Below are 16413 nucleotides of genomic sequence, written 5' to 3'. Positions count from 1 at the left end.
GAGTGTCTCTTCCCCACTGCTCCTACTGCCAATTGGGTACTCCACTCTCTTATGTCCAGGCTTCCCATATTTAAAACACTGCTGGATCTTTCTCCCCTGCTGGCAAAAGTGATTTCCCAGCCATAGCTGCTGGGTCCACCGCACCTTCTGCTGTTGCCACTGCAGCTTCTACTGCAGAAGCATAGGATTGCCTGGGTCCACTGCCGCTGTTCAGCCAACATATGAACAGCTTCCTCCATTCTCTGCATATCCCATGCCTTCAATTTTCCTCCTTGTTGGGAAGTGGTCTGCTGTGATCCTGCTGACTCTGCCAGTTGTAATGCAGTGACCACTTTCCAAGAGCCATCTCATGGCCAGAGATCACTCTGGAACACCTTTCTCTGTTTCCCCTTTTTCAAGGCCCTTTGACAGCTCACAAGGTGGTTCATATAAATCCCACATTGGGTCCCATTTATTTATTCCTGTGATACATACTGGCCCTCTAGGCCCCAAACAGTTCAGTGTTTCTCTCCTGATTAACCAAAAATAACACAAAACACAAACTCAAACAGTCTTCATCGCAACTGACCTTTACAGTCTCTTCCCTGATTAGACAGGATCTCTCCCAGTCCTCCCTGCCTGGAGAGCTTTCTCCCTTGCTTCTTCAGTTTTTTCCTCTGCTGACTCACGGTCTTCTAGCTTCCTACAGTGTCTACATACCTAGATGCAGTTTTCTGAGTTTTCCCCCTTCCTGCAGTTATCTGCTTTTTGTGTGTGTGGAATCACCCGATTCAACCCAGACATGGCTCATCCTATAATCAATGATGACGTAACCCCAGGCTTTCCAGCCCATGGTGCAAACCACCCTGTTACAGATATGTACAACAGATCTTGGAGACCCACAGTTACTGTAAGATAAGTAACCAAGTCTTTTAATGATCAATTAGTATTACTTGTATGTGTATTTATGATGTTTCTTTCAAAATAATGATAAAGCGTTTACGTTTATGAAAGTGAAATTAGTTATTCATGAACAAAGCTTTTGGCCAAACCATTCAGCATTGCATTGATCTTCCTTGTATCATTACCTCTTCATTTCACATCAAACATAATTTATAATCTTAATATCCAGATATGAAATTGGAAATAAGGAATCAGCACCCAGAAATATGGTGCATGATTTTATATTTTACTTTGTATGAGTATCTCTAAAAACTGTCTGATTTTTTATAGCAATGTTCCAAATATTGCCAAAAATTAATGATGATAATGTTTTGAGAACATTGTAGCAGCAAGAGAAGAGGTTGTTAGTAATTTAAAAAAAAATGTGATTCCCTAGGTGGGCATTACCATACAGTAGATAAGTTACATTTTGAGAAATAAAATACTGGTGTCCCTTTATTTACTTAGGTTACATTATTCTGCTGGGTCTGATTCTGTCTGAGCATCTTCTATTCTCGTTGACTTCAGTGAGGATGCAGGACACTGAGTACTACACTGAACTGTGCCTTATCGCTGTAAAGCTTCATTTTATCCAATTTTGGTTGAAAGACATCTTTATATTTACACCTTATGAAATATCTTTACAAGTGTCCTTGATCACAACAGGAAACCTGTTTAGGATGATATAGGCAGCTAAATATTACTACAAAGCTTTTCTGTCATTCTTCATTTCAAAGTATCCTTTAAAAGTCCAGCTGTAACTTTAGAAGATGAGAAGTTTCAATGGTCCTAGCAAGTTTATGTGACTGAGGTGAAACTGAAATATCATACCGGCACAATACATACCACTATAGTTAAAATTATATAATAATTTCCATTATAACCTTCAACTTTCAGAAAGTTTTATGGGTGAATTAACAATCTTCCATTTTTAAAAGTTGAAAATGTCAGCTCCTGTGACGGTCCAGAATGTCACCTGTATACCTAGTTGAAAACAAATCAATTCAATAGTTCTGGAGTGGTATGAATACTAAACCCCAAAATGTGCTTTTGTACCTTACAAAATAAAAATAGGATTTTAATAACATTTTGTAGCATGATGAATCTATAATATGAACCTATATGTACTTTGGCTTCTGAAAAAATATCCCACATAGACCATATCACGATTTATCAGTTCAGTGATCAGCAAATAAAACATGTCCTAAGTAGACCGTTCATTGTAGACTGTGGATGAAATAATAATTTCAATAATTATATGTTTAGAAGATAAGTCTTTAATGGCTTCATTAAGGGCTATCAAGTAAATAATGAGCTATAAAAATGAGTACTTTGTACTATATCATATCAGAAAAGACCTAATGTCTGTTTTTAACTGTTATGCACATATATGGGGTAGATTCCCCCACCATTTTTCCTTTTAAAATATTACCATACAAATAAATTAAACATGAATGAATGTACTTAATTAGCATCACAGACTTGCACAACAAATTACATTATTTTCAGTGATTCACAGGATTCATTAGACCACAGTCCTCAACTTAGGTCCATTCCTTCTGTCCTTGAAGCTTTAAAATACCTGTCTTAGTTTTAAAGTGCTTGCTTTGGACGGTGTTTTAAAAGAAACCCAAAGCTTTAAATGTTTCACATGTGGCTGCAGGAAACTTGACAGTCAGGAATGAATCCGAAATGTGGGTTGAAATGAGTATGCTACTCTTACCAACCAGCCCACCTTTTCTGTGATCCTTCTAACTTTTATGGGGTAAATAGTCTCCGGCAATCAAGAGTGACAGGAGACCCCAAAGCAATCCAGAGTGTATTCTGGCCTCTCATCACATTCCAATGCAATAACATATTTTCATGACATGATATAATAAATTTGTCCAGTAAGACAAACCTGCAAGCCTACAGATTATGTATTTGGGAATTTGTGGGACCTATAATCCAAGTTTTGAATTCTGTAAAGAATGTTACATTAATGTTATCTTCCACTGCTCTCCCACCTCTACCCTGACTAGCTCTCATCTTAAACTGGCACTTGTCCAGCTTTAAATAGCTGCTGCACTTCACAGTTGTAAGAGTTCCTGTCCTCTCCAGTCTCTCTCTGTCATACTCCATGACATACCTCCTGTTACTTTGTTTTTTGTGATATATGTATATCCATACACTACAAAGCTGTTCATTTTTACACAGTATATTCATTAGCGCCAAGGAGAGTGGTATCAAACACATGGCTTGCAAACCCTAGCCAGCTTGTTTGATATACTTTTGTAATTTGCATGACATGTTCAAATTTAGCAGAATCTAAGATTTAATTTTTTAAATAAGTGTCTGGCCTCTCATGGAGGAAACCTTGAAAATGTGAACCAAGTGTAAATAGTGCACTGTTATCTTCTTGAATGCGAAGGGTTCATGAAACAATAATATGTACATTAGTTATTTTGAAGAAAGAGTTGAGTGATTCAATTATTCTGAAAAAATGATCTCCTGTAAGATTTTTTTGTTTGTTCGTATTTATCGCTTGGTGGTTATATTAGCAATGACCTAGATGTGTGCTGCGCCTCTTAGTCTATTTTGATAGTAATCTTTGTGAAAACACAGAGATGGTTTTATAATCTTAGACCTTCATTTTAGGTGTGAAAAGTAGAGGCCTGAAACTTATATTTCCCTCCATTTAAAATGGCATAATATTTTATCAATTATTACATTAATGACATAGGGATGCTATTATACCTGGATTGTTGTGCCGATGAAACTGTGTGTGTGTGTGTGTGTGTGTGTGCGTGTGTGTGTGAGGGAGAGAGAGAGAGAGAGAGAATGTTAAGCTCACAGGAAAAAAGCACCCAGCACCACGCAAATGGTTAAGTTCAGGTTGCATACATAGCCTCAGTCCATCTTCTTTTTCATCTTCATTTATGATTTAGTACTTTAATTAAATGGCCAGACGCTGTTTCTCCAATAATACAGTATACATCGTATTATATGTATGTCTATGTGTTTCTAAGGTATTATTATGGAAAAGCCTTTGCAATGCCATAATTAAGGCCTTGTTCTGTTATACATTTAAAGCAGACACCAAACCTCTGTTTTGTATGTCCCTCAAATTTTCAGTACGTAACCTGTAAATAAAATTGGAATTTTTAAAAAGTTTTAAGAAAATCTATTTTTCTGGTGCGTACTGGAAAGATGAAGTGAAGGAAAGCAGAAAGATAGGAAGTCGAAATATGGGAGAAGTGCTTGAAAGTCAGTACTGGATATACTTTCCCTAAAAGGAAATACCTTTCATGCAGTTGTTTTTTATGTCTGTAAAATTTTGCCTGGGATATTTGGGTTCCAAAAGCTGCTGATGTGAGCTCAACCACACTAATTTCTCCCCACAACTTTTTCATATCAGTTTGATTTAAAATAGATATTGCAATAATGACAAGATTGCCATATACTCAGGGATCTGAGTGGACCAAAAGGGGATAGAATAATGGCACTTACATTGATTGCGTTAAAAATAGATTGAAGAGCATATTTCCACTGTGATTATGCTAAGGAGCTTTTTTAGCTCTCTGAAAGTAGGGTGGATTGGTTGAAATCATTGATTTTAATTATGATTTAAATTAGCAAGCATGAAATCTTGATTTAAATAATTGAGTTTATTTGTATTTCTACAAATACAAATGGTTTGTATTTCTACTTTTTGTATTTTCCTATAGAAAAGCTGAATCTCATTAGTTGGTTTAAGAATTAAAACATGTTGATTTACAACTAAATATAGCTTTCATACTAAAATTGCGGCTTCCTTTTGCTCATCAGGAGGATACGCTATATCTATACCCATTTATTTAAGCAGTTATATAGGTTAACTTGCACTTATTCAGGTTCTTAATTTTTACAGTTTTTATTATGTTGGAAATTGTTGAAGGATTTCTTACTTATTAGATTTTTTTTTTACTTGTGATTTGCATCAAGCTCTATTTGAATGGAAATTCAAATTAAATAAATATGAAAAAATAACAGCATTTAAAATTTGTTTGGTGTTGTGTTTTGTTTTCTTTAGGCTTTTTTAGTTAAATAAAACTACCTTAAATGTGCTGGATACATAAGAAAAAATGTATCAAAAAGTTTATCAAAACATATTTTTCATTTAAAACTAACTTATTAAACAGAACTGATTGTTTCTGGTCACCATTTCCCATCAAGATTTCAGAACTAGTAGCTACTTTTGCACCTAGTTTTTAATGCATAAATTGGAAATAATAAAAATTTTAAAAACCCAGCTTTTCTGCATTTTCAATTCCCAGTTGGTCTCTTAACTTTCAGAGAACTACTCATGGTGAACTAGTTTAATAAACTGAAATGAAGAAAATATTATCTTTGCACCTGCAAAAGAGACTACTATTGTCAAAAATTGGTTTTATCACTACAACAAACTATGGTTACAGGTATTTAAACAGTTACTTCCACCAGTTCAGTGGTCTGACTTTCTTTAAAACTTCAGCAGCAAATATGTATTCTTTAATGTTATTTTAATTTAATTTAAATGACTTTAATAGATAATAAAACTCTTAGAATTTAATATAGGTTGCAATAATTTCAAATAGGTTTATTTAAAATAATAAACCCATATTGAATTATCTAAAAAACAGATTTAAATAAAAAGTCTAATTTTTTTTAAAATCTATTTTTATCCATCCTTTTTGAAAGCCAAAAGGAGTTTAAAAGTTTGATGTCTGAATTCAAGTCTTACTTCTCCATCTTTTGTCACAGTAGTTAAAACATTCAGTGGATCTCCAGCTAAATTTTGTCTCTACATTCAGATGTACACACATTTTGTCATACTCTCAACATCTTTAGTTTCGTTCAAGTATAAGCATCTTCAAAAAAGAGTAGTATCATTGCAAATGTATTCTCTAACTTAATATGGTTAATTACTGTTCTGTCCTTGCCATCCTTCACTATGATAATTACATATAATATGGATTATGTTGCAAAAAAATCAGATAAAAGATAACATTGCCTGAGTCATTGCATATTTTGATACACAGATCAGGTAGGTGGGGTTTGCCTTCTTTGCTTAGATTTTTAAGAACCTTTGAACAAAATAATTTCTACATGCCTTTCTTGCAAGTACTTGCTGAGAGTCAAGTGGTCTATAGTTGAACTAATCTTTCTTTTTTAAATACTAAAGGTTGTTACTTTTTGCTATTGACTAGACAAGACTTTTTCCTTTCTACCTTAGAGGACTGACTTCCTTTTCTAAAAGTTTGAAATTTATCTATTGAGAATAACTTTTTCTGCTCCTAATCTTTGACATGTTACTGTTTTGCCTAAATCAGTGATTTTCAACCTGTGGTCTTCAGACTCCTGGGGGTCTGTAGATGATGTCTAAGTGGCCTGTGAAAGGTGACAGTGAAAATACAGTTTCAGATCCCAGAAAAGGCATTTCATTTTTCTGATCAATCAAAAGTATGTGAATCCTCCCACCTATAGGTCAAAACCTGGAAGTGTTGTTACCATAGAAGCTCACAGTTTAGCACCTTTTCTCACGCTGCGTCAAATGCCACGCCGAGCACATGCAACATTTATAGTTGAATTCTGTTCAGCCAGTTTTCAGTCTAAAACTTCTATGTTAGTGGACTGCAGAAAACAAGTTGAATTTCCAAAGGGGTCTGCACCTCCATTTGAAATATTTTGGGGGTCCGCAAATGAAAAAAGGTTGAAAACCACTGGCCTATATATAAATACTGTATTGAAATTTAGGCTTTTACAGATTGTCTTTTCCTAGCCCAGTCCCCTTTTCAGACAGATAAACTTTAACAAAAAAAATTTCCTTCAGCAGCCTTTTAGGATTAATAGGGACCACAAGGGTCATCTAATCTGCCCCTTGTGCCAAGATGGGAGATTTGTTGTATCTAAATCGTCCAGGAAAGATGGCTCTCCAGCCTCCATTTGAAAACCTCTAGTGAAGGAGTTTCTACAACCTGCTGAGGCACTCTTTGCTCGTATGGCTTGCATTCCATCCCTTTGATCATCTTTGTCACTCGCCTCTGGATCCTTTCCAGTTTCTGTACATCCCTTCTATATATTGGTGACCAAAACTGGACACAGTACTCCAGCTGAGGCTTAACCAGTGCTGAGTAGAGCAGTACTATTACCTACCGTGACTTGAATGCTATGCCTCTGTTAATGCAACCTAAAATTGTATTTGATTTTTTTGCATCAGCATTGCATTGCTAACTCATGTTGAGGTTGGATCCAGCATAACTCGCAGGCCCTTCTCAGCAGTGCTGCTGCCAAGCCAGTTTTCCCCCACTCTGTATTCATCCATTATTTCCATCTCCTCCTTTTCAACAGATTAAAGGACAGCCGCTTTGTAGTGGTCAATCCCAAATGTCTCTTGTTGAGCACTGTGATTCACATTTCTCTGCCTCCTCCATACGTACAATATTATAGGAATGTCATTTCAGCATAGCTGATAGTTATGTGATTTGAACTATCTGTTATACAGTAGGCAACTGGAGGCAAAAGGTCCCATTACTGGTGCCTGGGATGTAAGATTAGTAAACTTTAAAAGATCTGTGAACAGCACAAATATATAGTCACATAAAAAGAGATTTTGGAGTAATAGTCTGCAGAGTTTGCAATATTGGAACAAAGATTTCTTAAGGCACCCAATTGCTGTTGTGGTCACAGTGGCTGCGCATGCCCATAGCCTTCCGGGTCAGTAGTCATGTTCCTAAGAAAAAGTGTGGTGTTTTGTTTAAAGGACATTTTCAAGGTTTACATGCCAAGAAGTTTATCTTTTCATATAAAATGCCTTTTGAGGGTCTCTGGATACTAAGACAATCACTCAGTACTCAAAAACTAAGAGCTGCAGCATTGTTAAAAGGTCATCTGTTGTGTAGAAGGAATTATAAACAACAAACACAAATATTCTTGAATTGCTTAGTTCCACAGAGTAAAAAATATTTTGTTCACATTATGCACTGCTGCCAGAAGCCCTACCAACCTTAGGAATCAAAACAATGCGACTATTTTGGATCTAATGTCAGACCCTTTAATTTAAATAAATCCTTCAAAGAAAATGTAATTGATGAGTTTCTGGCTATTACTGGTCCTTTGAAATTAGAGTGGCAAAATTCCAATGTAATGGTGACCTTTTAATCCTTGCAAAATCTCCATATTGTAGTATTTGTTAAATGTCATAAATAGCAATATACTGACTATCTAAATTATATACTATTAAAATGAAATGCTTTATCACTTGTGCTATTGAGAAGATAAAATAATTGTTGTAAATGTATTTTGCATTTTATATACATTTAGGAGGTTTGATGTTTAAGTCTAAGATATCTGAACAGTTTTTCATTTGATTATTTGACTGAGGAGCTGGGAAAGAGGGTAGTGTTTGTGTTGGGCAGAGGATACTTCTGCAGTTGCATACAAAAATAAGAAAAAATGTATCAGTCTGATAATATCCACTTTCTGTATGTGTTGGCCATTTGTCCAGAATTACATACTCTCTCCTTTTCTGTCGTCTTGTTACTATTTTCTCCTGTCAATATAACTATGGCAGCCCACTTGCACAGATTAACTGAAAGCAGGATTTGGCCCTGGGTTTTTACAGTATCTCTGGCCTGGTACACTAATGGATCCTTATATTCACTTTACTAGGCCAAATTTAATTTCTGTAACTTTAAAGAATTTCTGTAAATAAATTATTCATTTTTTTATTTAGCTTTGATGAAAAATAGCAAAACAATTTTTGACTATAGCCTCTTTAATCTATGTTTGGAAAGCATCTTGCACACTATAGGTGCTGATGCAATCTAAATAATAAGTAGCAAGTCTTTGCTGAGATTTTATTTAGATTAAACTTTGAAAACAAGCTTTTCAGTTTTGTTTTTATAGTTTCTCCCATGTAATAATTTATTTCCACAGAATTGTACAATTAATGTAATTGTGTAAAACGCTAATATAATTTAATAGATGCTTTGATAAATATTGTTTCCTAACAAAGACTATTGTATCTGGTGCCATAGAAAAAACAAAATTACCACAAATGTCACTTTACAGTTACTGGATTTTGCAGTTTCATGCTGGAACACCATAGACAGTAGCAGATGGAATTAAGGGATGATGCTTTTGTTTCTGTTCTGTTTCAGCTCCTTGTGGAGGCCAGTACACTGGATCAGATGGGGTGGTTTTATCACCAAATTATCCACATAATTATACTGCTGGGCAGACTTGTCACTATTCTATAACTGTACCTAAGGAATTTGGTAAGAGTTTGGTTTTACTGATTTATGGTTCACTAACTCATTTGTTCTAAGGTTGATTTTATTTACTGTTTAGAAATAGTTCTAAGAAAAAATGAAACTTTGTTTCTCGTGCAACAAGAAGGGACAACTTTTTGCAGTATTGCAAATTGTTTAGCGAGAACATACATACTTTTGATCCAGGAATAGATTCAAGGGTTTTCACCATCCCATCTGCCCCAGGGTCATCAACAGAATCCATCTAAGAATGGTCTATGTCTGTTATTCAAGAACATCATGAACTCTTTCATTGATTACATCATTCACCATCATGGCATAATCATTCATCCAGCATTCATGCATACACAGTAAATCAGTAGGTAAGGAAAAACAATACATAATATAAATATAATACAAAAGCCAAAACTTTATCTAAGAGAGATCTCCAAAAAAGTTTATAAAATAATCAACAGCTAAATTATCTGATTCTTGCAGTGTGTCAAAATAATTGTACAGTATCTCTAAAGCATGTGTGATTGGTGTTAGAAAGTTTTCAGGTATGGCCTTCAGTAAAGCCAGTCCCACTACTGTGGGCACAGATAACAGGGAAGAAGATAGATGACTGCCACTTTACTTCTTACTTATCAAGTGTGGCTTGAAAAATTAGCCCTTCAATGAACTGGATTTAGGCAGTTTAGTATATTTTGTACATACTATATGCCACAAAATCTTTGCTGTCAGGATTCAGCAGCTTTACCACTAAGGAATTTGGAAGAGCTACTAACAGAAGCAATTACAGAATGGCAGGTTGAGCTCTTAGGGAAGGTGTATCACACATAGTAATAATAATTTAATAATGTGCCCTTCCAAATCTAACCTTTTGACTCCATCATGTTTTCTCCTAAACAGCGATCTGTGTCAACACCCCTCTGTCTTTGATTGTGTAACCTGTGTTCAGTAAGCCTGTCCCCAGGTCGGGCCAGGGGGGGAGGAGGCAAGTGGGACAATTTGCCGTGGGCCCCGCAGAATACTACAGTATTCAAATGGTAGCTGCAAAACTCAGTCCCTAATTTTTTAGCATGATGACAGCTTGCCTTTGGGGAAAGGATAATTTAATTTTTTAATTTAAAAATACAAAAATATAGAAAATCAAATTTAGGGTGTGCATTCCTGTTAATCACTAAATAAATGAAATTAGCTAATGGCTATACGATGAGTATCTGTTGATCTCTTTTATCAGAACAGAAAGTAAATTAAGATGCACTCCCTGCATGAAGTCTTACAAGAACCCAGCAAGGAATCATTTAAGAATGAGTATAAACAAAAATATACTGTATGTTTCATTTTATTTTCTCTTATTATTTTCCAGTTGTGTTTGGGCAATTTGCCTATTTCCAGACTGCTCTGAATGATGTGGCAGAGTTATTTGATGGAGAACACCCTGAGGCTAGACTTCTTAGTTCACTTTCTGGATCTCACTCAGGTAAAGAGAAAGCAAAAATAAGTATAAACCACTTATGTGACTTAATACAGAAAGCATGGACTTCTGCACATTGTGGGTCTGCTTTTAAAAGTTAGGTAATTGTGAAGGGGATTAGGTGTTGGAACAAACTGTCAAGGGAAGTGGTGGATTCTCCATCTCTTGATGTCTTCATATTAAGACTGGATTTTTTTTTGGAAGATTTGGTTTAGACAAACACAGGTTATTGGGTGCAGTGCAGGTATCACTGGATTAAATTCTAGTGTGTATTATGCATGAGGTCAGACTAGATGATCTATCTAATGGTTTCTTCTGGTCTTAAAGAATGAATCTCTGCATTGCACACATAAATTCTGAGTGTCTAATTTATGCACACAAATTATATATGTGTGTACAAAATCAGTTATTTCTGCATTTACATGTCCAGTTAACAGCTGGTCAGGTATGCAGGCAGGTATCTGGAGTGAAATCCTGGCCTCATTGAAGACAAATCTTCCATTGACTTCAGTGGGATCAGGATTTTGTCCCTGATTTGCATGCCTGTGTTATATATTTGTACACCTAAAATGAAACATGCACAAAAATATGTTTGCAGTTGCATGCACCTAATATTGAAAATCTGGCCTCACAGAGGGATATACATTGAACTTTACAAATATGAGTTTGGGATTTTTACAACACACCGTTTTCCATTCTCTTCAGTCTTGAACATGTGGCTTACTTTATTACTACTTATTAGAAAAAATATTATGTATCTGTTTTATAATTTAAAGAAAATTAATGTTTTAATGTTTGAAAAATGAAGACTATCTTTTTCCTTTGGTAAATCCATTCCATGTAGGTTGCAAAGGAAAAGGTTCCAGAATTCATTTTAACATTGTTTACAGTAGTTTAACAACAAAATATTGTTTGATTTTTAATTGTCAAGATAAAAGAGAGAATATTATCTAAACATCACATTTTGCTGTATCATACATATATACACAAAATGAAGACCAACATCTATATTTCCCCACAAGCCTCTAGAAAATGATTGAAGGGCAAAAAATGTGCAGTTTTTCCTTATTGTTCCATGACATCTTCAGAACAGATTTCATGTGCCAGGTTCATATTGCATTTGCACTGGTGTATATCCGGAAGATCGCCATTGAAGTCATTAGAGTTATAACAGTGTGTAGTTGATGTGAATGAGAGAAGCATCAGACCTATTGAGTCAGCTCATTTAAACCAGAGTAAATCAGCACCTCTCCATTCATTTCAGTAGTTTCTCTAGAGTTATGCTGCTAAACAGTAAGCACACCATTGTCATAATCAAGAGTGGTAAACTGTGCATGTCAAAAGTGCAGAAATACAAAATCAAATACACAAATATACATATCAAATAGGAAGTTGAAAATCTGAATTTTGATATGCATTTAGCAAATGAGAAAAAAACCGAGTAAATATTTTAAGTTTCTTCATGACTTCTTAAATTTGCCTTCCAGGTTTGCAAAGCTTGCCTTGAGGAGAGTACATACAGAACATGCCAAGTGATGAGCTAACATTATTTTAAATTGAATTGTTTTTAGAAGATCTATTTAATAATATAATAAAAACAACTAGGAGTCCTTGTGGCACCTTAGAGACTAACACATTTATTTGGGCATAAGCTAAATTTCTTAGTCTCCAAGGTGCCACAAGGACTCCTCATTGTTTTTGTTGATACAGACTAACACGGCTACCCCTCTGAAACCTGTTAATAATATAATGTTACTCATGTGATATGTTAAATATTTCACAGAGACAGAGAAAGATTCACTGCAAAAAGAGAGTCAAGAACCTATTTTCTCTCATTTAATTTTTTTGTTTTGTTTTAAAATTGTAGATTCCATTTTTTTAGAGAGAGACCCTGGGGCTCTTTTGAAAGGCTTTTGATTGTTTAATGCATTTTGGAATGCAAGCTAAAGCTGTCAGTCACAGATAAACTCTGGCAAAAATTCTTCAAATGACACTGGCCCAAAAGGGTAACAGACTCCTAGGCAAGCAATTTATTACAGCTCTAATCCAAACAGCTGCAGTAAATATCAGAAAGTTTATATAAAATATAATTGTACATCACAAAATGTTTCTGTTTGATGATTATTTCTGTATACTTCCAATGGCAAAGTTAATGTTGTTAAATATGATTAGCAGAATTTTTTATACTAAAACATGGAAGGAAAAAAGAAGAAAATTGTACTATTGTCTATCAGTTTTTTTTAACAGGATATTTTATTAAAATCTAAAATTCTCTCATCTTTCCAGTCTTTATTTCATTTTTTTCCATTCTCTCTCTTCCTTTTCTTTCCCTTCTTCATTTGTAGGAGAGACATTACCTTTGGCTTCATCCAATCAGATATTGATGCGGTTCAGTGCAAAGAGTGGGGCATCTGCCAGAGGTTTCCATTTTGTCTACCAAGGTAAATCTGTTGGTTTTTACTTCATCCCCTTGATAGAATGTTGGCAGACGCAATGGTGCCAATCTCATCTACATGACTGGATTGGAATGTTTATTAGATCACAAGATGTTTATAGGATTCTTTTAGCTGGAATAATTTTGATATACAGTGTGGAACAGACTGTTCATGGACATAATGGGACAGATTTTCAGTTGGTTTAAACTGGTTTAATCTCCATTGACTTAACTGAGGGTCCGGTCTACTGTGGCACCTCTGTAGTGTTGAATAAATATGTTGTTGAAAAACTGCTCAGCAGCTGGTTATTTTTAACAAGTCAGAGATGTTCTCTCTCTCTCTGTTGTGTGTTTGGTGGTGCTATCATCTTTATGTGTAAATGGTAAGCATGATAATCCACAAATTGGATGCAACTACAATTAACCTCATATTTGTATTGCCTGACAAGTAGACTTGAGTATTATTTCTGTGTTTATTTTGTATTCAGTAGTTGTATAGAGCCATTGTACTAGACAAGTGCGAATCAGAAATTTGGCTATATCTCACATCTATCACTCTTTAGCTCCTGCATTTAAAATACAATCCTGTTACACTCAATTAAGTGACATTTCCATTAAAACTAGTTGGAATTTTTCCTGACTATGAACACGAGGATCAAATACTTAATGCTTGTTATCTTATAACTGTTAGAAGTTCAGTGGTGAGCAAAGATTGTCAGAGATGTCTTATATTTGGACTGGAACTCTGTGTTTCCCGGGCTTGTATACACTTAAAATGCTACAGCTGCTGTAATGCTTCAGTGTAGACACTACCTATGCCAACAGGAGGTATTCTGTTGGCGTAGGTAATCCATCTCCCCAAGAGGTGGTAACTAGATTGATGCTAGAATTCTTCCGTCAACCTAACACCATCTACACGGGAACTTAGGTCATCTTAACCATACCATTCAGGGGTGTGGATATTTTAAACCTCTAAGTGACATAGTATTGATAATCTAATTTTCTAGCGTACACCAGGTCTAGACCTCTGTATTGCTGAAGATAGGAGGAGGCAGATTACAGACTTGTGTTAAAACCTGTATATCCTTTGGGAGCAAATGAAAACAGACCACTTAGTGACATTTTGCCATCTCTTAATCAGAAATAGGCACTGGAAATGCACTTAGAGTTGCAATATTACAAATATTTTTCTAAACTGAAATTTAATAAAAATCAATCCAAAACTAAGTTGTCAGGTTTCTTATAGAGTATCACTATTTCATTCTGAAAACTTCCATCTTCTGCTTGTATGCAATAATGCCACAGGAAATATACCATGTGGCTTTAGTATCACAAAAATCCCTGTTTAATTACAGATAAAACTGTAATGTAGCTCCTTTTTTACCTGAGTAGTTGTCAAAGTCTGGAGCCCTGGGGATAGGCCATTTGGGAGTAGAAAGTGGTGATGGAGTCTGGTCTTTTCTTTGATGCAGTCTTATTTATTTATAAGGAATGTGCAAAGTCTGGCTCTCCGAATGAAGGAGACACCAAAAACTGGGGATATGTTCTTTCCCTACAGCCCCAGACCTTCTTAGGCAGCAGTAGACTTAGAACCTTCCTTTAGACTTCTCCAGGATCGCACTGTGCTTACAGGCTGGTGCTTGGCTTGCTTTCTTTCCCATTTTTTTGTCTGTTCCCCCTCCAGTTAGATTTTTGCCACACCCTCAGATAAACACATATCCCTGGTCAGAACAATGTCTAGTGGAACCCTCTACCCATGTGATGCTAGGTTCTGGGCAGACTCCATTGTGCTTTGTTTTAGGTGTAGCCCCTTTACTGTCTCTTACAACTTTCTTAAAGGAAGGGCTTGTTCACACATCATTTTCAATGAGATTTTAACCCATCTCATAACAATAGTGTAAAGCAGGGGTTCCCAAACTTGGTCTGCAGGTACGGCTGCTCACATCTCCCAGTGGCCACGGTTCACCATTCCTGGCCAATGGGAGCTGCAGGAAGAGGTGTCCCAGCCCGAGCCGCTTCCCACAGCTCCCATTGGCCGGGAATAGTGAACCGCGACTACTGGGAACTGTGAGCAGCCGTACCTGTGGACGTTCAGGTAAACAAAGCATCTTGTGGCCCGCTAGGGGCTTATCCTGAATAAGTCATGAACCAAGTTTGGGGACCCCTGGTGTAGAGAGGTGTGAGGTAAGGTTTGGTAATGAGTCAGTGAAAAGTCAAAATTTATGAAACTCCCCATATTATGTTAATGTTGCCAATAAGTTGATTTTCACCTCTAATGACTTGGATTCAAATGTAGGGTTAGTCATAAGCAAAATAAGCATTATGAGCACAGTTTAATTCTTATTGAATGTATTGATCTTTTTTTTTTCTACATCAAAACACTGTTATAGCTTGGTATACAGCGATTTGCGGTAAGAGACTAGTTCACCTCAGGAGTATTTTAGAAGCTGGAGTTAGTAGGAATGCTAAAAATCAGAGGTATGCAGGCAGAATGATTCCTTTTATGTGTAGAAATATTTCATTTCACCATGCTTGCACACAATAGTCTGGGTGCAGCTAGTGCTGTCAGTCTTTCACTTCTATAAATTAAAAGAAGTCATTGAAATAGAAGTTTACCATGCACAAAAGGGGAAAAAAGGGAGGGGGGAAATCTATATAATTTTAAAGAAGGAGAGAATTGCTCTTTGATTTTACGTTGATTTCTTCATATCATCTATCCCCATCTGAATTGTAGCTTTCAATCTTTTTCGTGTGTGCGCTTTCCCAAATACCTTCTGTGTCTAATTATTTGTAGTCTGTGACAAGTTGCCCTTCAAAGAATTTAAAATGAACACAAAGCTTTCATTTGATTATGCATATGCATATATTTTACTTCAGAAGAGTATGTCTCTAGGAACACCTTATGCTGTGCTTCATTTTGATCTATTATACTGAACTGCAGAATTAGTAGTAGTAGTAGTAACTGAACAGAACTGATTTTGAGAAATAGGAAATGCTACCCTCAACATCACAAAATGAATCAATCATATTTGACTTATCTCAGCAGAATCCTGATTCTGGTTTTGTGTACCTTTTGATAAATGGATACATTAGGATCTCAAGTTAGTACAAATTTTGCTAGTGCAACATATTTGAGGCATTTAATTACATTTAATAAAGGTTACCTCGATTTTGTTTTTTTCCCTCTCTCTCTGAAATATGTGAACGCATTTCCAGCACTGCCTGCTTGCGAACATTATAAATACAGTGGAAACACTGTAGCATCCACACTCTGAATGAACACACTGATCTGACCTGGAGAGTCAGTCATTTTATTTATCACTCTCTAT

At 35.7% G+C, this 16413-nt stretch overlaps 1 protein-coding gene across 1 annotated transcript in view; it reads left to right on the top strand.

Moving 5' to 3' along the window:
* Positions 1 to 16413, top strand: part of CSMD1 (CUB and Sushi multiple domains 1) — a 1979019-nt gene that overhangs the window by 1656805 nt on the left and 305801 nt on the right. The window contains exons 31-33 of the mRNA XM_037894193.2: positions 9081 to 9197; positions 10543 to 10656; positions 12996 to 13091. Of these exons, the coding sequence (XP_037750121.1) occupies positions 9081 to 9197; positions 10543 to 10656; positions 12996 to 13091 (327 nt within the window). The remainder of the gene's footprint in view (positions 1 to 9080; positions 9198 to 10542; positions 10657 to 12995; positions 13092 to 16413) is intronic.

Source organism: Chelonia mydas, chromosome 3, assembly GCF_015237465.2.
Source record: "Chelonia mydas isolate rCheMyd1 chromosome 3, rCheMyd1.pri.v2, whole genome shotgun sequence".
NCBI lineage: Eukaryota > Metazoa > Chordata > Testudines > Cheloniidae > Chelonia > Chelonia mydas.
The sequence above is the reverse complement of the archived record's forward strand: the minus strand, read 5'-3'. Positions and strand labels throughout refer to the sequence as shown.